The following is a 21,634-nucleotide window of genomic DNA, read 5'->3' as shown; positions in this document are numbered from 1 at the left end:
GTATGCGGCAGTCCTCAGGGCGAAAATGCCTTGTTGATGCTAGAGGTCAGAGGAGAATGAGCCGACTGATTCAAGCTGATAGAAGAGCAACTTTGACTGAAATAACCACTCGTTACAACTGAGGTATGCAGCAAAGCATTTGTGAAGCCACAACACACACAACCTTGAGGCAGAGGGGCTACAACAGCAGAAGACCCCACCGGGTACCACTCATATCCACTACAAATAGGAAAAAGAGGCTACAATTTGCATGAGCTCACGGAAATTGATGAGTCATCGATTTCTGTTGAGACATTCAAATGGTAGAGTCAAAATTTGGCGTAAGCAGAATGAGAACATGGATCAATCATGCCTTGTTACCACTGTGCATGCTGGTGATGGTGGTGTAATGGTGTGGGGGATGTTTTCTTGGCACACTTTAGGTGGCCTTAGTGCCAATTGGGCATCATTTAAATGCCACTGCCTACCTGAGCATTGTTTCTGACCATGTCCATCCTTTTATGACCACCATGTACACATCCTCTGATGGCTACTTCCAGCAGGATAATGCACCATGTCACAAAGCTCGAATCATTTCAAATTAGTTTCTTGAACATGACAATGAGTTCACTGTACTAAAATGGCCCCCACAGTCACCAGATCTCAACCCAATAGAGGATCTTTGGGATGTGGTGGAACGGGAGCTTGGTGCCCTGGATGTGCATCCCAAAAATCTGCATCAACTACAAGATGCTATCCTATCAATATGGGCTAACATTTCTAAAGAATGCTTTCAGCACCTTGTTGAATCAATGCCACGTAGAATTAAGGCCGTTCTGAAGGCGAAAGGGGGTCAAACACAGTATTAGTATAGTGTTCCTAATAATCTTTTAGGTGAGTGTGTATTATGCAAAAACAAACATTTATTTTGTATGCGATTAATCGCAATTAATCGTGATTATTCTTTTGGTAGCACTAAAATTGATTCATTTCGCCATCCATTCACTAGTTCTCTCTCTCTTACAGGGCATTTGTTCAGATTGTCCTGCAGGACCAGCTGGACCACCCGGTATTCCAGGAGCTCCAGGAGAAAAAGGTCAAAATGGACCACCCGGTAAAAACGGTCAAGATGGTTATCCGGTGAGACGGCTCTGTGATGGAATCATGCAGAGATTTCAAATTATGCAGAGAAGTTCTAATTACTCATACAGAAAGTGATTTTAAACTCATTTTAATGTGGATGTTTATTGCAGGGACCAGCTGGGCCAACTGGACCTTCAGGACCACCTGGTGCTGAAGGAGCCAAGGTCAGGGCATACAAGATACACATAAACAGTACAGACCTTTAAATCTATTTTAGCACGGACCTTTAATAGAATTGATGAGGCATACTGTGATAATGATATTTACTACAGTAAATACCACCACTACCCCTGGTCTAGTTCATGTTTTATTTAAAGTACAAACCATTTTCCAGCTCTCGCAAGGGACAATACAAACAACACATCAAGCTTTTTTGTTTGATATGAATGTTTAAAGCATCTCCTGTTACCCACCAGCTGCACGACATCACAAGCTCTGTGTTATCCACTCTTCATTATATCTTATGTTTCCTTTACAGGGGATTAAAGGTGACAGAGGTCCAGGAGGAAACCCTGGAGAAAAAGGAGAAAAGGTACAATGACAACACTCATCTAAACATCAGGATAACTATACTGTTTCAGTGTGTATTGGACTATATTTGTATGTTTAGCCTGTTCAAACATTCACAACATTCTCTTAGGATGTGATGTGTTTATATTCTACTTTATATCTTTGATTTGTTTCTCACAGGGACCTCCAGGACCTCCTGGTTATCCAGGGGCCGCAGGAGCCATGGGTGCACCTGTGAGTATTTAAAGATCCCTTTCAATATGAATATTACAGGCTTCTCATTTTGTGTAAAGATTTACTGTTTTTTTATTTTTATTTATAGGGTAATGATGGAAACCCAGGGCCTATTGGACCACCCGGATCACCTGGCGAAAAGGTAAGAACACAGACACAGAACAAATCATGTTACTTTCTTAGTTAGTATTTTTGTCCTGGTATAAGCACAAATATTCTCATATAAAAAAATTCTCAAGTCAAGATGCATTTTCTTGATGAGCAAAATAACCTTAGAAATAAGTCTAGTAAAAAAATTTAATTTAAGGAATTTGTGGATTAAACAAGCAAAACAATCTGCCAATGGGGTAAGCAAAAAAATCTTGAACTTTTTTCTTAAACTCTAAATTCAAGAAAAATTTGCTTACCCCATTGGCAGATTTTTTTTGCTTGTTTTATCCATAAATTCAGTTAAATTTGATACATTTGTCTAAAAACTAGACTTATTTTCTTAGGTCATTTTGCTCATCAAGAAAAAAACATCTTGATTTAGGAATTTTTAGATATTTGTACCGAAAACAAGACAAAAATACTAAGTAAGAAAGTCATTTTTGCAGTATACTTAGTATTTTTGTCTTGTTTTCAGTATCTAAAGAAAATATCAAAAAATTCTTAAATTAAGATGCATTTTCTTGATGAGCAAAATTACCTACACTGCAAAAAATGATTTTCAAGAAATGATTTTCTTAGTATTTTTGTCTTGTTTTCAGTAAAAAATATCTAAAATTTCTTAAATTAAGATGCATTTTCTTGATGAGCAAAATAAGCCAAGAAAATAAGTCTGGCAAATTTTTGTGCTTGTTTTATGCACAAAATCACTTAAATTTGATATTTTTGGTCTAAAAACTAGACTTATTTTCTCAGGTTATTTTGCTCATCAAGAAAAAACATCTTGATTTAAGAATTTTTAGATATTAAAACAAAAATACTAAGTAAGAAAGTCATTTTTGCAGTATACTTAGTATTTTTGTCTTGTTTTCAGTATCTAAAGAAAATATCAAAAAATTCTTAAATTAAGATGCATTTTCTTGATGAGCAAAATTACCTACACTGCAAAAAAGGATTTTCAAGAAAGGATTTTCTTAGTATTTTTGTCTTGTTTTCAGTAAAAAATATCTAAAATGTCTTAAATTAAGATGCTTTTTCTTGATGAGCAAAATGAGCCAAGAAAATAAGTCTAGTTTTTAGACCAAAAATATCAAATTTAAGTGATTTTGTACATAAAACAAGCAAAAAAAAATTCCAATGGAGTAAGCTAATTTTTCTTGAATTTGTCTTGAATTTAGTGTTTAAGAAAAATGTTCAAGATTTTTTGCTTATCCCATTGGCAAATTTTTGTGCTTGTTTTATGCACAAAATCACTTAAATTTGATATTTTTGGTCTAAAAACTAGACTTATTTTCTTCAAAGTAATTTTTTTGCAGGGAAAAAACATGAAATAAAAGTGAATTTGTGCTTAAACAAGCAAACAAAATTGCCAATGGGGTAAGAAAAAAGCTTGCATTTTTTTCTTAAAACTTGTAATTTAAAGCGTAACTAAACACTAAACCAACTTTTTTTAGTTAATGATCTGTAAGAATGGGGCTTTATTAGTGCTGTTCATTGATTTTAGTAAGTTTTTTTGACATTTGGATATAAAGTGTTTCAATACTGCAATATATGGTGTAAAAACGTCTGAGTGCTGCCCTCTTCAGGTTGAACGGTGGCTACTGCAGTTGAATTTTCCTATTGGATGGTGGGTCCAAAAAATTACTCGTGACGTAAGCAGGTTCAAGATCACCACGCCCTTGTTACGATCTCACCACACACTTAGTTCGTCCCCTTTATCTCCTTGGGATCTGCCCACTTTTCTTGCATTTTTCAAATATTGCCAGTGGGTGGAGTTAGGCTCTGACCAGGGGTTTAGTTACGCTTTAAGGAAAATTCAAGAATAAATTTACAATTTTCTAAAAAATAGACTTATTTTGCTCATCAAAAAAATATGTCTTAATTTACTTTTTTTTAGATATTTGTACTAAAAAGTAAGAAAAGTAAGAAAATAAGAGTCATTTTTTGCAGTGTAGTGACAGCATCCATCTAGACCACAGCAACCGCATAGCAACGGCTACATTAACAGCATCCTAGTACAACGGTAATGAGTTCCCTTTCGAGGGAACTCGCGATGCGTCGCCGTATTGACAAATTCAACCAATGGTGGGGTGTAATGTTACTGGCAAGTGTTAAAGGTGATCTGAAAAACGCCCTCGCTCTCTGACATATTGCAAAAGATGGGGAGCAATAGGGACACAGGAAGTATGGCAAGGGAGACGCAGCGTCTCGTTCCCTTCTCAGGGAACAAGCGTTACATACGTAACCTGAGACGTTATGCATGGACAACACTACAGACATTTTTCAAAAAACTTCTGAGGTTCGTTATTCATAACTGATAGTCATACAAATGTGGGTTTTACCAGGGTAAAGAGGGTCTGACGGGAATTCAGGGACCTCCAGGACTGCCAGGTCTGATGGGCGTAAATAATCCCTTTCATTGTTTTAAAAAAATGTCCTCTTTTAATGTTGGTTAAAACATCATGTACATTTAATATTTCTGCAATGCTTTTTGTTTTTCTTCTGTTCTTTCTACATTGATTTTAAATGAAGGGCATGATAGGGAAACCCGGAAAAGATGGAAGACCAGGAGAACAAGGAGAGGCGGTATGAGCGTGTTCTGCTTTTAATATCACTAATAATTTTCATATTGTACAACTATAAACATCTGAACAATAATAAAAAGAATGTAATACATTTCTCTCTTTCTCACAGGGCAAACAGGGTGAACCTGGACCACCAGGCAGAGATGGACTTCGAGGAATGCCTGTTAGTAATGAAAAAAATTATTCAACTTTACAATTAATTTTACCAATTATTATAGTGGTATTATTATTATTATTATTATTATTGATAGTGTGTACTTAAAAATGTTGCATAACATGGTAATGCAATAGCATTAATTACCTTTTACATTTTGAATAGCATTTTATACCATGGTATATAAATGGTTACTGTGATTTTTCAAGAATGGCTGTTTCTTGACCAATATTCCTATCAACCAATCAGATTTCCGGGTTAAGAATATCTAAATGTATATATAAATGAGGTTTCAAATATTCTTTGCCTTTTCCAGGGTTTCAAAGGTCATAGAGGAGAACCAGGACCACCAGGGTCAAAGGTCAGTTTAGTCCTATTGAAATACAGTATGTGCCCTCGAATGCATGTTTTTAATCTCATCCAATAGATGCTCGATAAACACACATCATGTGACCTGATTGCTAATGATCTCATTTGTAATAGGGTGAAGAGGGGAAGCAGGGCGCTCCCGGGCGTGAAGGCTCACCTGGAAAAGATGTGAGTAGACACAGAGTCATGTGCTCGATGTCAGAGGCCGCTGTAAACACCTTCATGGTGCACAGATGGTGTTTAGTTTTAATTGATGTTCTTCTGTTGCACAGGGTAATAAAGGACCTCCGGGGGCAGAGGGCATGCGAGGACCGCGAGGAGAATCGGTGAGAAAGTCTTTAATGAAGCATCATCACAACACAATGGATCAAAACAGCTGTGTGATTATTCTGTGACTGTGTTTCATCTTTGTAGGGTCAACCTGGGGAACCAGGACCAGCAGGCAAACCCGGATCTCAGGGAAATCCTGTAAGTATCATTAATGTTGATCACAGTGGGCATCATCTTCCTTAATATCCTTAAGTCTACATTTAGATCCATGGTTGGACATAAAATAACAGTCCCTTCACTGGTGTATCTACATACCAGTGAAATTCAGTGTGTAAATTTATTTTGAATACATGTGTTATTATTATTATTATTATTAATAATAAGTAAAACAGTATTTAGACTTTCTGTAAGCTGTCTACAATTACTATTCTTCAACACATAACTCTCAGTCTGTTTTCTGAAATAAGTTTACCCAGAGTTAGAATGAGATTATCAGTTCTATGTTGTATCGTGTCATAGGGTCAGCCAGGACACAAGGGTGAAGCAGGTAGTCCAGGATTACCTGGATTTTCAGGTCCTAAAGGGCCGTCGGTAAGTAAGATTTTTTTTAGTACAGGTGTTCATCTGACTGCTTAGTATTACATATATTAAAATATATATATATATATTACAGAAATTACACAGATAATACCAGCAGCCAGTCTTGCCCTACATTTGTCACCTATATATGTTACTATAATAAATTTGCACTTATTCACACCAGGGTCCGCCAGGTCCAATTGGCCCAGAGGGCAAACAAGTAAGTGATGTTGTCTGTAATCTACTTGGTACTGTTTGACTGTGTTCTACTTAGTATTCTGTGATTGTGCTTCACCTATTGCCATTAGACTGTGCTTTACTTAGTGCTGTTTGACTATGCTCTTTTCCGTGCCTTTTTACTTAGTATTCTTTGACTGTGCTCTACTTAGTATTCTTTGACTGTGCTCTACCTAGGTTCTTTCGACTGTGCTCTGTTTAGTGCCATTTGACTGTGCTCTGTCTAGTGCCATTTGATGGTGTTCTACAGTGCTCTACTTAGTGTCGTTTGACTGTGGTCTACTTAAGTGCTGTTTGACTGTGCTGTACTTAGTGCCATTTAAATGTGCTTTACTTAGTATTCTTTGACTGTGCTATGCTTAGTGCAATTTGACTGTGCCCTAATTAGTGCCATGTGACTGTGCTCTATTTAATGTTGATTGACTGTGCTTTACTTAGTGTAGTTTGACTGTGGTATACTTAGTGCTATCGAACTGTGCTTTACTTAGTATTCTTTGACTGTGCTATGCTTAGTGCAATTTGACTGTGTCTTAATTAGTGCCATGTGACTGTGCTCTACTTAGTGTTGATTGACTGTGCTTTACTTAGTGTCGTTTGACTGTGGTCTACTCAAGTGCTGTTTGACTGTGCTGTACTTAGTGCCCTTTAACTGTGCTGTACTTAGTATTCTTTGACTGTGCTCTTCCTAGGTCCTTTTGACTGTGCTCTGTTTAGTGCCATGTGACTGTGCTCTACTTAGTGTTGATTGACTGTGCTTTACTAAGTGTCGTTTGACTGTGGTCTACTCAAGTGCTGTTTGACTGTGCTGTACTTAGTGCTGTTTAACTGTGCTGTACTTAGTATTCTTTGACTGTGCTCTAGGTCCTTTCGACTGTGCTCTGTTTAGTGCCATTTGACGGTGTTCTACTTAGTGCCGTTTGACTGTGCTGTACTTAGTGCCATTTAACTGATCTTTACTTAGTATTCTTTGACTGTGCTATGCTTAGTGCCACTTGACTGTGCCTTAATTAGTACCATGTGACTGTGCTCTACTTAGTGTCGTTTGATTGTGCTCTACTTGATGCCGTTTAACTGTGCTATACTTGATGCCGTTAGACTGTGCTCTACTTTGTGCTGCTTGTTTGTGCTGTACTTAGTGCCGTTTGACTGTGCTCTACTTACTATTCTTTGACTGTGCTATGCTTAGTGCCGTTTGACTGTGCTCTACTTGATGCCGTTTAACTGTGCTATACTTGATGCCGTTAGACTGTGCTCTACTTAGTGTTGTTTGACTGTGCTATCTACTCAGTGCTGTTTGACTATGCACTACTTAGTGCCATTTGACTTTGCTCTACTTACTATTCTTTGACTGTGCTCTACTTAGTGCCGTTTGACTGTGCTCCACTTAGTATTCTTTACTTATACTTATACTTATTACTTTATTTGTCCCTGTTAAGGGAAATTTGTCTTGGGCAGTACAGGTAAAGGTAAAGTAGGGCTGCACAACAGAAAAACAACTTCATCAACATCACTTTCACAATTATACAGTAATGTGACTGTGCTCTACTTAGTATTCTTTGACTGTGCTCTACTTAGTATTATTTGACTATGCTCTAGTTAGTATACATTGGCAATGCTCTACTTAGTATTCTTTGACTGCGCTCTACTTAGTATTCTTTGACTGTGCTCTACTTAGTATTCTTTGACTGTGCTCTACTTAGTATTATTTGACTATGCTCTACTTAGTATTCTTTGACTGCGCTCTACTTAGTATTCTTTGACTGTGCTCTACTTAGTATTCTTTGACTGTGTACTTAGTATGCTTTTATGGCTCTGTTTTTATTGTAGGGTATACCAGGGCAATCAGGGGACAGGGGGCACAAGGGAGAGAAGGTAAGGACAAATTAGATCAAATCTATTTGTCTTTCTTTATCTACTGTATGTGTACACAAAGCTATACACAATATCAACCTCTTGAATTTATTTTTTAAACTCAAAATTATTCTGTTGGCAGGGTGATAATGGAATCAAAGGTGACAAAGGACCCGTTGGAGATCCAGGCATTCCAGGTAACCCTGGGCCTCCAGGCAGAAAGGGTCACACAGGGATGATGGGTATGTCTGGACCTCCAGGTGAAGTTGGTCCTTCCGGTCCCCCTGGGACCCCAGGACATCCGGGTCTCCCAGGAATGAGAGTGAGTGTGGATTCAGGTTTAAACTAGAAGTACATAAAAGTGATGCCAACATTGTAAGATAATTTTGTCTTGTCCTTTAAGGGTGAAACGCCATCTCAGGAACAACTGCGGAGACTCATTCAAGAGGAACTTTCCAAACAATTAGATGGTGAGATTTGAGAACTGTTGAAATGTTAAGAAAAGTTTAAATACAATTTGAGTTCTATAGTGATGAGACAAACAAACAAGTGATGCTAAAATATATTGTTGACCAGTTCAATGGTTAATGGAATTTCGTATATAATATATATAATTTCTTTTATTTCTTTGTACTTTTTGTTAATTTCCTGAATCACAGCTAAGTTGGCCTACCTCATGGCTCAAATGCAGCCCGCACATATAAAAAGCACAGCCGGGCGTCCCGGTCCTCCTGGTCCACCAGGGAAAGATGGATCACCTGGCCGACAAGGCCCACCAGGAGAGTCTGGAATGCCAGGACAAAATGGAGCAGAAGGGCCCAGAGGTCCATTGGGCCCCAAAGGTACCACATGAGCAGCTTTCAGTTTGTTCACACTTGGCAGATTTGGTTTGATTAAAACAATCTCTGTTGCGATTGCAAACAAGCCAACTGGTGAAAAGTGGGTATTGGTCCGCTTCTGCTTCCACTGATATGTGAAGGCAACGTTGACCAAAGACAGGAAGTGATGATAAGAGCGCTCCAAAATCACACAATTTGTTAAAATGGGGCACGTGTTTATTACACTGTAGCTTCGTTTGCGCATATAACAGAGACATACCTGGTGATGTTTTGACTCTTTTAAACATTTTACAAGCGGTGTATGAGGTTTCCATGTACATGCATATGATGAGCGCATTTAGCTTAGCACACAGCATTTTTTTTAGGTGGTCTCCAAAATCGTTGTAAAATATGCAACAATTAAAGCCGCCCAACTAAGTTGGCGTGAATGCCAAGCGAACTGGAAACATTTTTTTTAGTCTGTAAAAAAAGAGAAATAGACTACTAAATGTGAACACAACCCAGACACCAGATGACTCCGGGACGGATCTGGGCCTAAATGTCACTTTATTTAATTGATGAGTATCACAGCTTGAAACAGTGACATGATACAGTCGAACAGTTCGCTCTATTACTGTCAAATCATGATTTGATGTTTTTAGGTGAACGAGGAGCAAGAGGTGAAAAGGGAGAGGATGGTGTTGGGCAGAGAGGAGAGCCGGGTCCCACTGGTCCCATTGGTAAGACCTTTTGATTACCAAAATTCTTGGTTTGTTGGAGAAAAACAGCAGCAGAAGAAAACAGTTGCTATTATGTTTGCGCGACAGGTCCTGCAGGTATGCCGGGATATGGAAAAGACGGTCTTCCTGGAGCCGCGGGAGCTCAGGGAGAGCCTGGTAATCCAGGTCCTCACGGTCAGCCCGGACCGCCAGGACCAACCGGGCAGTGTGACCCTTCACAGTGTGCTTACTACGCCAGCCTGGCATCACGACCTCACACCAAAAACGTCAAGGGGACTTAATATGCCTCGTACTGTCCTGGACACTAACATCTATTTATGAACTTGGACATTCATCCAAGAACATGAGAACTTTATTTTGAATAGTCTGAGAGCTGTGTGAATGTGTGTGTGTGTAAATGGCTTTTCACACTATTAACCCTGTCTTTTATAAAGGCCCTGATATACTTTAGACGCAGTAGAGGAACGAACTTTGAACTTCGCTTGATGGCAGAAAGAAGGGCTGTAGGCATGTATGTTCTATTCAAACATCTCTAACATCTCTTTGTTTCTGGAGGCGGGGTTTAGGTGTGTGTGTATCTATTAATGAAGGGTCGTATTAAAAATTAAAATTTTCACATGATGGTACATTCAATGCGATCAGTCGATGACGAATAAACGTTCCGAGTTGTGAGTGATTGTATAGATGCGAAAGCAGCAGTAGGCCTACCAGCTCCGCAACGCAAAACTTTATTGCTGTGCGACCTCCGCAAAAATAAGATGAAAGACAATATTTCCACTTTTAACCAGGTGGAGTCATACAACACGCCCATATGTCACGCACCCATTACACAATGACCATAGACCAATGGTAGATGTTTACCACGCCGACAGAAGTTCGCTCTGCTCGGCTGTATCAGAACAAGGAATGCAAAGTTTTGATGGTCTGATTTTGTTTGAAATGATGTTACGTTAGTTTATTCTTTCACTTTGTCTAAAGTATATCAGGGTCTTAACCCTGGGTTAAGGGCACTTTTAATCCTGGGTTAAGCCACGTTTCTCATTTGTACTGTAATATTACGTTTTGTATTAGCACTTAGCCCTACCGTTGGCATTTTGTGAACTCTGAGGTAGGAAGTGACCCGAAAATATTGATATTAAACATGTACATCTAAAATCTTGGAAAGTCAGTTTTTAAGATTTCACTGCGTTAAACAGTATTATATTTAACCCAGGGTTAAGAATAGCCTTTATTATATAACATCAAGTTTGAAAAGACCATAAATGTGACTCTGAACCACAAAACCTCTCAAGTTTTGTCTTAAGTCGCACGGGTATATTTGTAGCAATAGCCAAAAATACATTGTATGGGTCAAAGTTTTCGATTTTTTTTATTATGCCAAAAATCATTAGATATTGTAAAGATCACGTCCCATGAAGATATTTCCTACACTGTAAAAAATGCATCATTGTACTTAAATGTTTAAGTTTAAACAACTTGAATTAGTTTGATAAGTAATTTCAACGTTTTTGACTAGTGATGAGTTGCTTTAAATAAAAAAAAAGTTGAATGGGTTTAACCCGTTAATTGCCGCTGTCCCGTGAGCAGGACACCTACGTTTATTTCAATATTTTCTATGTAAATGTTAATCTATCACGACAAACTATATATTGTTGGAAAGGTCTAAGAATGAAGTTTTCATATTTCAAAACCTTTTAGCAGTAATAATAATCCAGTAACTGTAATTTATTCATTTGTGACACAAGTATGCAGCAAACCTCAAAGCAAACCAGCACAAACCTCAGTTTTTTGACAATTGTATGTATTAAAAATTATACTATATTGCATTTTTATTTATTACAAATAAATGTAAACGGCTTTAAAAAAATAATAATATTTTCACCTCCAGACACTTCCCTAAAAAACGTTGAAGTGTCTTCTTTAAAACCAAAAATTACCAAAATTAAAACCAAAATTAGGCTTCTAGACCAAAAAAAAAAGCCAGAGTTATATTAATTTAAAGGTGTATATCACCTTTTCACCAACCCCCCGCTCAAAAAAGGCTGCGCCAGTTAATTACAACTTTATTTATTTATTACAACTTTATTTATTTATAGCAAAATCTAACAGGTAAAAAAAGTTGAAATAACTTATTAATTCAAGTTGTTTAAATTGAAACATTTAAGTGACAAAAGTAATTTTTACAGTGTACCGTAATTTTTATCTAAGCTTTTTTTTTAATTTTGGGAGTGGATGCAATTGCTAAAGACTTAATTTGGACAACTTTAAATGCGATTTTCTCAACATTTTGATTTTTTGCACCCTCGGATTCATTTATAAAATGCTGTGTAGAAAACGTCCTTAATTTGATCTTGCGATCATTTCTCAAAAATGCATACGTGTGATTCATAAAACGAATATGCGCACAGAAAACGCGCAGATAGATGTGATAAATCTATAAATCGCACATGATCTTGGAATTGTGCGCAGATAAATAGTTTCAAATCTCTGAATTTCAACAATACCTAATTAATGTCATTGACATATAAAAGAGCACCTATCAATGTTTCAAGCAGCAAGAATGGCTTATATTTTCAAAAACCTGCAAAAGTGCGAGACAGTTTTTATAAATATGGACTTTGCCATGGATTTTTGCGTACGCACAATTTACGATAAAATCTGTGCGTATGCACACTTTATAAATGAGGCCCCAGATTTCCAAATTGTATCTCGGTCAAATATTGTCCTATCCTAACAAACCATACATCAATGGAAGGTTTATCATTCAGCTTTCGGACAATGTATAAATCTCAATTTCAAAAAATTGACCCTTATGACTGGTTTTGTGGTCCAGGGTTACAAATTCGCTCTTGATCAGATGTAGCTATGAATTTCTGAAAGGTTTTCATCAGGGTTTTCTAAACAACAGGACAAAAGTCTGAAGGAACGATTTTTCAGTACGTTACAGACTGTGATGTCACAACAGCCTGTCTGGTTTACTGACAAGTCATTGGTCAGTAGTCACAAAACAAAATGCTGAGAGAATATGAAGCAGACTTCACTCATCAGTAAGGATCATTAAAGTCCAGAAGAAAGTGTAAACATGCACACAGTGTCTTTCTGCTTTTGTAGCCTCAAAGTTTTTTTTAGCCATAATTGTAGTTTTTGTGCTTGTATATTGTAAAAAAAAATCATCTTTATAGGTATCTTAATAGAATTACTGTGGCTTGGCTAGTTTGCAAAATGCCTGAAGGATTAGTTAACCCAATAGAGAATAGTTTTAGTCATCATTCACTCACGCTCATGACATTTCTAGGCCTTGGTCATCACATGAGTTCATTGTGAAAAAGCTAATTTACTATTTTATGAAACATATTCTGTACTTTTGTATAGGTTTGAGGGTGAGTAAATCATATCAGAATAAATTGTAAGGGTTAGTTGTTAATCTCAAGTTTCTGCTGATAGACATTTTGTTTGGTTCTTGGTTGTACGTCCCCTCTTAAAAAAGAATTTAGTTGTAGCACAGCAATGTACATACTGACAACTGATAAGTAGATCTGTTACTTTAATGGCCAGGTCTTTATTTGATCATAATTGAGAAAGACAAAATCCCTTTTAAAGAACGAGACAGAGCATCCACACTGCAAAAAAAGATTTTCAAGAAAAAAATTCTTAGTATTTTTGTCTTGATTTCAGTAAAAATATCTAAAAATTCTTAAATGAAGATGCTTTTTCTTGATGAGCAGAGCGACCCAAGAAAATACGTCTAGTTTTTAGACCAAAAATATCAAATTTAAGTGATTTTGTGCAGAAAACAAGCAAAAAAAATCTGCCAATGGTTAAGCACTTTTTTTTTAATTACAAAACTATATTATCAGAGGTGTATAAAGACCTTTTTATAATAAACCGTTATGTTTTTATTACCTTAGAATGAGACGTTTTTATTTACATATACCGAGGGTCCCCTTACGTGGAAGTCGCCATTTTGTGCCGCCATGTTTCTACAGAAGCCCTTAACGGACAAACTTTTTTACTAAGTTGTCTCCGACGATGACATGTTTTTCCGGTGACGGCTACTGTAGCTTCTCTATGTGTTTTAAAAGCGAGGGGTGAGCAGTGGACTGAGCCGTTGGTTGCAATTCGCAACCTCACCACTAGATGCTGCTAAAATTTATACACTGCACCTTTAAGAAAAAAATTCAAGATTTTTTGCTTACCCCACACTGCAAAAAATGGTTTTTAGGAAAAAAATTCTTAGTGTTTTTGTTTTGTTTTCAGTAAAAATATCTAAAACCTCTTGAATTGGGATGCTTTTTCTTGATGAGCAAAACGACCCAAGAAAATAAGTCTAGTTTTTAGACCAAAAATATAAATTTTAAGTGATTTTGTGTATAAAGCAAGCAAAGGGGGTCTGCAAATGGGGTAACCAGATTGTTCTTGAATTTTTCTTGAATTTAGTGTTTAAGAAAAATTCAAGATTTTTTTGCTTGCACCATTGGCAGATTTTTTTGCTTGTTTTATGCTCAAAATCAGTTTGATATTTGGGTCGTTTTGCTCATCAAGAAAAAGCATCTTAATTTAAAATTTTTTAGATATTTTTACTGAAAACAAGACAAAAATACTTTTTTGCAGTGCATTGGCAGATTTTTTTTTATTTTTTGCTTTTTTGCACGGGATCACTTAAATTTGATATTTTTTGGTCTAAAAACTAGACTTATTTTCTTGGGTCATTTTGCTTATCAAGACAAACCATCTTAATTTGATAATTTTTGGATATTTTTGCTGAAGGCAAGACAAAAATACTAAGAATTTTTATCTTGAAAATAATTTTTTGCAGTGTACAAAAGCATTTTAATAGTTAAATCTCTCAGACTACTCTTTGTGGGCCAATTAAAGGTGTTGAGAGAGAGAGAGTACTGCAAAATATACAATACTCAACCCACAAATATATCTGATGTTAAACTGCAAAAAACATAACATCAAGAAAAGATTTGTGTCTGAAAAGCTTGTGAGCTTAGCATGGATTGTGAAATGCAAAAACGTTATTGAATGCATTTTAGTGATTTTATACTTTACATTTTTAAAATCCTGCTCTTTTGATTAAGTACATTTAATGTTATTTACATATATTTACATGACAAAATGTAACGTGATTTTTATTTGTTTGCCATGACTTGAGTCACATTCAGAAAATGTATGTTGCGATGACGCTATATATTTTGCCAAGCTCAACTTTCTACTATGCAAAGTGATGTAAATGTATGGTGCATTAATTCAATATAAGCCAAAGTGAAACACTTGCTATCGTTTTCACCTCCCTTTAATTCAATCTTTCAGTTTTGAGATCCACCCGCTAGTTTGCCTTCATCAAGTTGTTAATGAATGACTGTATTTGTTTTTGTTTTTCATATTAATTTGCATTAAATTATTCAAATGAACTACAGGTGCAGGTCATGTAAGATAGCATAACTCATGCATGGTACACTGTACCTGTTTATACTGGTTCTCTGGTGCTATTATTCATCTTAATTTAGTTGATGTGTATGTTTTTGGATGGGTGGGAGGTAAGCACGTGTTAATAAAAAGTGAATCTGACCCATTGCTGGGATATAATTGTGAAGTCTCCTATTAATGCATTTATATCAGATATCGCATGCTCTTCAAAGACTCAGGGACAGATTTACAGGGTTGTATGGACCTGCAAAGTCAAGATTTGATTTGATCTCAAAATCATTTCTCAAGAGTGTGTACGTGTGATTCATTAAACGAACGTGCGCTCAGATGGATGTGAAATCTATAGATCGCAAATGAGAAGTTGTGCGCAGCTAAAAAGTAAATTGAACGATGCCTTATTCATGTCGACAGAGCACCTCTCAATATTTAAATCCTTTTCAAAAGGCAAGAATGGCTTATATTTTCAGGGACCTGCAGTGGTCGGACGGGCAAAGGTGTGTACGTCTGCTCAGACCCTGACGTGGCGCTAAGCACTTTTCCACGTATATTAACTTTGCCGTGGATTTTTGTGTACGCACACTTTACGATCAAATCTGTGTGTACGCATGTTTTATAAATGAGGCCCCTGGTGCAGTTCTGGCTGGAGATGTCTGCTGTTTGGGACAACATTCATATTTATAAAAACTATATTTAAATAAAAGTGCCACGTCAGGATCTGAGGATGAGCAGACGTACGCACTTTTGATTGTCTGATAGCGGTGGATTGTTGGAAATGTAGGCTTCTCAAATAGGATTTAAACATGCAAAAAGTTACACGCTTAGAAATTTTTACTAAAATTTTTATTTTAATTTGTATTTTTGTCTTGTTTTCAGTACAAATATCTAAAAATTCTTAAGAAAATAGGTCTACGGTTTTTTTAGACAAAAAATATCCAACTTAATTGAATTTTTGAATAAAACAAGCATAAAAATCTACCAATGGAGTAAGAAAAAAAATTCTTGTTCTTTTTTCTTGAACACTTAATTCAAGAAATAAAAAGGTTTGGCTTTTTTCAAGGTTTTGCTTGATAATTTATTCCTTAAAAAATTAGACTTATTTTTGTATGTCATTTCATATTTGTACTTTAAACAAGACAAGCATACTAAGAAAGTAATTTTTGCAGTATACAAGGTGAAAATCTTAAAACTGTTTCGCTGCGCACAATTTCGAGATTTTTTGCAATTTATAGATTTTACATCAAAGTGAGCCATATGTGTGTGTTATGTTCACACTGTGAAAAATTATATTATATCAACATATATTTTTGTTTTACTTTAACTTAGAAAAAAATGTGTTGTGTCAAAACATAAAAAGTAGGTTGAATTGACTTGCATTTAATGTAAAATTACAGGAAAAAATAATTGTTGTATTACGGAAAATTTCTGTTATTTATTGTGCCCTTTATTTTACGGTATTTTTTCGGCACCCCAGCTGCCGGAATTTTACAGTTTTTTACAGAATTTTTCCACTGTGTTAATGTAAAAATACAGAAAAAAAACGTTATTTTTGTATTACGGAAAATTTATGTAATTTATTGAGCTTGTTATTTTACGGTATTTTCCTGGCACCCCAGCTGCAGAAATGTATCCTTTATTACAGAATTTTTTTCCACAGTGTTAATGTAAAATTACAGAGAAAAAAAAACAGTATTTTTGTGTTACGGAAAATTTCTGTCATTTATTGTGACCGTTATTTTATGGTATTTTCCCAGCACCCCAGCTGCTGTTATTTTACGGTATTTTTCCGGCACCCCAAATGCCGGAATTGTACGTTTTTTTTACAGAATTTTTTTGTGTTACGGAACATTTCTGTAATTTATTGTGCCTATTACTTTATGCTATTTTTCCGGCACCCTGGCTGCCGGAAGTTTACCTTTTTTACGTATTTTTTACAGTGTTAATGTAAAATTATAGAAAAAAAATTCTTTTTGTGTTACGGAAAATTTCTGTAATTTATTGTGCGCGTTATTTTACAATATTTTTTTGGCACCCCACCTCCCAGAATTTTACAGTGTTTTTATGGATTTTTTAGAGTGTTAATGTAAAAAAACTATTTTTTTGTGTTATGGAAAATTTCTGTAAATTAATGTGCCCGTTATTTTTCTGGCACCCCAGCTGCTGTCATTTTACAGTATTTTTACGGAATTTTTTTACAATGTAATTAAGTTGTTTAAACTGATTTTTTTTACAGTGTACTGTACATCTTTGAAGCACACATACCCGCTTTTCGGAAATGACAGTAGATCTAATTTACAAGCAAAGTCTTCCAAAAGAGAAATGAGGTTTATTCTGTTGGGTATTCATGATTTATTTTAAGCTGCCCGTTACCGGATCACACTGTTATTGGCATTAGCTTAATTTCTGGCACCATGACTAACATCGGTCTAGAAAATGACATGCCAAATTGAACAGTGTGGCACTTTGCAAGTTGATTCAACATTGCTTCATTTAAGGTCATATTTCTTTGTGTCCTAAGAATTGAAACATACATTTTAAATCATTTTATTTCTTTGTCTACAATTGAAACCCTCAGAAAGAACAAACATATCTCTCCCCAACCGTACAAGTTTATGTACAAGGCACAACAGTGAGCATCTGAATTAAATCCACCATCACAGCAGTCACCTGTCTCTATACAACTGTAAAAGTTTGTGTTTTTGTCACGGCACCATTTGAAGTCTCTTCAAGTTTATGGGAAATGGACTGTCTCTGTGTTCCCCCGTGATGACGGTTACTGTCTTTCTATTCATGGACCCTTGAAGTTGACCGGCTTTTTCCCGCCAACCATGTACAGAGGTTGAGGTGGTCTGTAGCAGTTTGATGGATCACAGAGGCCAGGAGCGCCCGGAGATCCTCTTGCCCCAGGGGTACCTGGTGTTCCAGGCACGCCGGCTTCTCCTCTAGCACCATCGTGACCGTCCTTACCAATGCCGGGTTTGCCAGCTGGTCCTGTTTCATTCATGAGGAAAGATTTTTTTAATGCTCATAATTGAGATCTACAGTAACTATTTAGTGAATTCTTGAGAACAACAACATTTCTTATACTCATTTAACTGGCACAGTTGTAAGGTTTGTACCTTGAGGTCCAGGTTCTCCTGGGATTCCCGGGATTCCGATTCCTTTATCTCCTTTATCGCCTTTTTGTCCAGCTTCACCTACAGACACACATTAAATATGAATTAGACTTTCACACCTTATTAAACAAGTACTTCAGGGGCCAACAACATGGAAAGCAAAACTATAAATAACAAGATACTTCAGGCTTCTGGCACTGCGAGGAAACCCAATTACTGCTACTAACTTGTTTTCATTTTCACAGTTTAAAACAGAAGCTTCCCAAGTTCAAGCTGATCATTTAAAGTAATTCAAGTTAAATTATGTAAGTTCAGTGCTTTCAGCATCACCAACTACATACTGACCTTACAAAAATTATAAAAATTTTATTATAGTAAAAGCTTTTTTTTTTGCGGAGGTGTTGATTACCATTTGTAAATCTTATTGTTCCCAAACCATAGTTAATATTTGGTAACCATATGTGACCCTGGACCACAAAACCAGTCAAAAGTAGCACAGGTATATGTGTACAGATTATTGATTTTTTTATGCCAAAAATCATAAGGCTATTAAGTAAAGACTTTTATCTGTGGATTTCAGAGTAATATTCACTCTAAAATACCCTGGACCACAAAACCAGTTGCACGTTTTTTTTTACAAATTATAGATTTTTTTATGTCAAAAATCATTAGGCTATTTATTTAAGACCACGTTCCATGAAAAATTCATAAATTTCCTATATATATATATATATATATATATATAAAAAATGTATTTATCATTAGTAATATTTGTTGCCATTAGCAACTTGCTTATGACTTCATTTGCACAACTTTAAAGGCGACAATATTTTGATATTTTTTGCAAGCTCAGATTTGATATTTTTAAACATTTCACCTGAATATTGTCCTATCCAGACTGATTACACGGAAAGTCGTGTCATAGTCACAAAAAATGTGATTCATTTATTCGTGTCCATGGCACAAACTTCAGCTTTTTTGTGCCTTGAGCATGAAGGTCTTTTTCGTGTGACAGAGATTACAAATGAGAAAAAATATCTAGATTGACAGTTCGCACACATGAGCAATTCAACTTCATAGAGGCATCATCCTGGCAACCCATATGGCAAAAAAATTGTTTGGCCAAAAATATGTTTTGAATATATGCTAAATACAATTTGTAGAAAGTAAAGCTTAATTAAATATATAGGTTTTTAATTTGAAAATATATTTAGTTTTAACCTTCATATGAAAAGTTTCGTTGCAAAACGAGATAAATCCATTTTTTAACATTTTTGTCAAAACATTTTTAATATTATGTTATCATGTTATTATTTAGTTTTATGGTGCTACTTAGCTGTTTTTTTAAGTTATGAAGGTTTAAATCAAAACAAACCAACTGCAGTTGCATTAAAATTAATTGGAATGCACAACCAAAAAACAAGATTTCTGAACAATTAAAAAAAGGTGGTTATCTCGTTTTGCAACGAAACTCTTCATATATTAACATATATTTCAAAATGTATTTCAGGGGCAACAAATATATTTTTTAATTTTACAACTCATAAAGCAAAAAATATATTTTTCCTGGCTAAAATATAAAAGTTTGTAAAAAATGTATAAAGTATAAAATGTATAAGTATGTATAAAACATAAAATTATAAAAAGTATATTTTTGCAGTTTACATTTTTTTTATTTTAATATTTTCAAAACTGTTATGTTGAACGGGTTTGTATACAAAGTTTTTCTTCCAATGCGACATGAATATAAATGATTCAAAATAAATATTTTTTTTAATATATTTCAAAATATACAAAAATATATATATTTTAAATATATTTCAGTACATATCTATTTTGTAAATTTTGAAATACATTTAAAATTATATTTGAAGATTTATTTTTTGCCATATGGGAAAGATCAAACTTTCATCTGTGGATTTCAGAGTAATATTCACTAAAATACCCTGGACCACAAAACCAGTTGCAATTTTTTTTTACAAATTATAGATTTTTTTATGTCAAAAATAATTAGGCTATTAATTTAAGACCACGTTCCATGAAAATATTTGTAAATTTCCTACCATATATATTTATATCAAAAATGTATTTATCATTAGGGGGTGTGCACACCAAAGCTTTTACGCCCGTGGCCGGCGCATGTTTTTAATTGTTTCCAATGGATGCGCTGCGTTTTTCAAATAAGCCAGCAGCTAGCATTTTTTCCCGCGCTGAGCGTCGGTGAAAAGCTCCGCTCGTCAATGTCAGTTCTCACACGGCCGTCCAATCATAGTGGAGGAGGGGCGGGACAAGTATCACAACAACCTATCGGCTCACAGCTCAAGTATCACAGCTACCAAAGCGCTCGGCCGAAGAAAGCTGGCAATCTGTGTCCTCCAGGCGTTTTCAGCCACATTTAAAAGTTTTGGTGTGCACAACCCCTTAGTAATATTTTTTGCAATTAGCAACTTGCTAATGACTTCATTTGGACAACTTTAAAGGCGACAATATTTTGATATTTTTTGCACCCTCAGATTCCAGATTTTTAAATATCTCACCCGAATATTGTCCTATCCAGACAAATCACACGTAAAGTCATGTTATAGTCACGAAAAATGTGATTAATTTATTTGTTTCCATGGCACAAAATTCAGCTTTTTTCGTAACTTGAGCATGAATGTCTTCCTCGTGTCACTCACACGAATTTCTATAGTTTTTCGTGTCTGTGGCGGGACTTTCTTTCATAGTTTTTTTCCTATTTTCTTACCATTGTCGCCTGGGGTTGGGGTTAGAATAATTTTCTGTTACATTTTTAGACATCCTAACCCAAACCCCAACTACAACCCCAACTCCATGCAAGAATAGTTTTAAAAGCGGAAGAAAAACATGTAGAAACCAATAAACCCCAAATCTAACCCCAACCCCAGACGACAATGATTTAAAAATAGAAAAAAAGAGAAAACAATTCATAAAATGACACGAAAAAGAAGGTCTATTTATAGAAATAGACATTCATGCTCAAGGCACAACAAAAGTTACATTTCGTGCCATGGACACGAATAAATAATCACATTTTTCGTCCTTATAACGCGACTTGTTGTGAGATCATGTTGTCCTATCCTAACCAACAATAGATGATTTATAAATCTCAATTTTAACTAATTGACCCCTATGACTGATTTTATGGTCCAGGGTCCATTTTGGTTACTGAATGTTCATTAGGGTATTTTCATGATACAGCTACACTGTCTGGTGCTGTGCAACATGAACCAGGCTTGTGCACAATTCAGAATTTCAGAATTGGTCTCCATTCAATTCATGAATTGGAATTTGAAATGAATTAACTCCGCCCCTAAGTTGAATTTGAATTGGAATGACAGGAAGTGGAATTAAATTCATGGCAATTCAAAGAAATTCCACAGTCACACAACAGAAAGAATCTCACATACATTCAGTTTAGGAAAGTTACTTTGGAAAATAGTTTGGTAACCAT

At 35.6% G+C, this 21,634-nt stretch overlaps 2 protein-coding genes across 9 annotated transcripts in view; one reads left to right on the top strand and one right to left on the bottom strand.

Moving 5' to 3' along the window:
- col22a1 (collagen, type XXII, alpha 1) overlaps positions 1-10,232 on the top strand; it is a 114,955-nt gene extending 104,723 nt beyond the window's left edge. For all 4 annotated transcript variants that reach the window (XM_073858590.1, XM_073858589.1, XM_073858587.1 and 1 more), the window contains 20 exons: positions 1,006-1,119; positions 1,233-1,286; positions 1,601-1,654; positions 1,813-1,866; positions 1,955-2,008; positions 4,359-4,415; positions 4,549-4,599; positions 4,708-4,761; positions 5,069-5,113; positions 5,236-5,289; positions 5,394-5,447; positions 5,536-5,589; positions 5,911-5,982; positions 6,155-6,190; positions 8,035-8,079; positions 8,201-8,380; positions 8,462-8,528; positions 8,718-8,900; positions 9,539-9,616; positions 9,704-10,232. In XM_073858590.1, coding sequence (XP_073714691.1) covers positions 1,006-1,119; positions 1,233-1,286; positions 1,601-1,654; positions 1,813-1,866; positions 1,955-2,008; positions 4,359-4,415; positions 4,549-4,599; positions 4,708-4,761; positions 5,069-5,113; positions 5,236-5,289; positions 5,394-5,447; positions 5,536-5,589; positions 5,911-5,982; positions 6,155-6,190; positions 8,035-8,079; positions 8,201-8,380; positions 8,462-8,528; positions 8,718-8,900; positions 9,539-9,616; positions 9,704-9,897 — 1,554 coding nt within the window. In that variant the 3' untranslated portion in view covers positions 9,898-10,232. The remainder of the gene's footprint in view (positions 1-1,005; positions 1,120-1,232; positions 1,287-1,600; positions 1,655-1,812; positions 1,867-1,954; positions 2,009-4,358; positions 4,416-4,548; positions 4,600-4,707; positions 4,762-5,068; positions 5,114-5,235; positions 5,290-5,393; positions 5,448-5,535; positions 5,590-5,910; positions 5,983-6,154; positions 6,191-8,034; positions 8,080-8,200; positions 8,381-8,461; positions 8,529-8,717; positions 8,901-9,538; positions 9,617-9,703) is intronic.
- A 7,342-nt stretch (positions 10,233-17,574) lies between these two features.
- LOC129455480 (uncharacterized) overlaps positions 17,575-21,634 on the bottom strand; it is a 54,506-nt gene continuing 50,446 nt past the window's right edge. For all 5 annotated transcript variants that reach the window (XM_073858584.1, XM_073858583.1, XM_073858586.1 and 2 more), the window contains 2 exons: positions 18,166-18,243; positions 17,575-18,037 (listed from right to left, as the gene is read on the bottom strand). In XM_073858584.1, coding sequence (XP_073714685.1) covers positions 17,835-18,037; positions 18,166-18,243 — 281 coding nt within the window. In that variant the 3' untranslated portion in view covers positions 17,575-17,834. The remainder of the gene's footprint in view (positions 18,038-18,165; positions 18,244-21,634) is intronic.

The sequence above is a fragment of the Misgurnus anguillicaudatus genome, chromosome 20 (assembly GCF_027580225.2).
Source record: "Misgurnus anguillicaudatus chromosome 20, ASM2758022v2, whole genome shotgun sequence".
Taxonomy (NCBI): Eukaryota; Metazoa; Chordata; class Actinopteri; order Cypriniformes; family Cobitidae; genus Misgurnus; species Misgurnus anguillicaudatus.
This window is presented reverse-complemented; position numbering and strand designations above follow the sequence as displayed.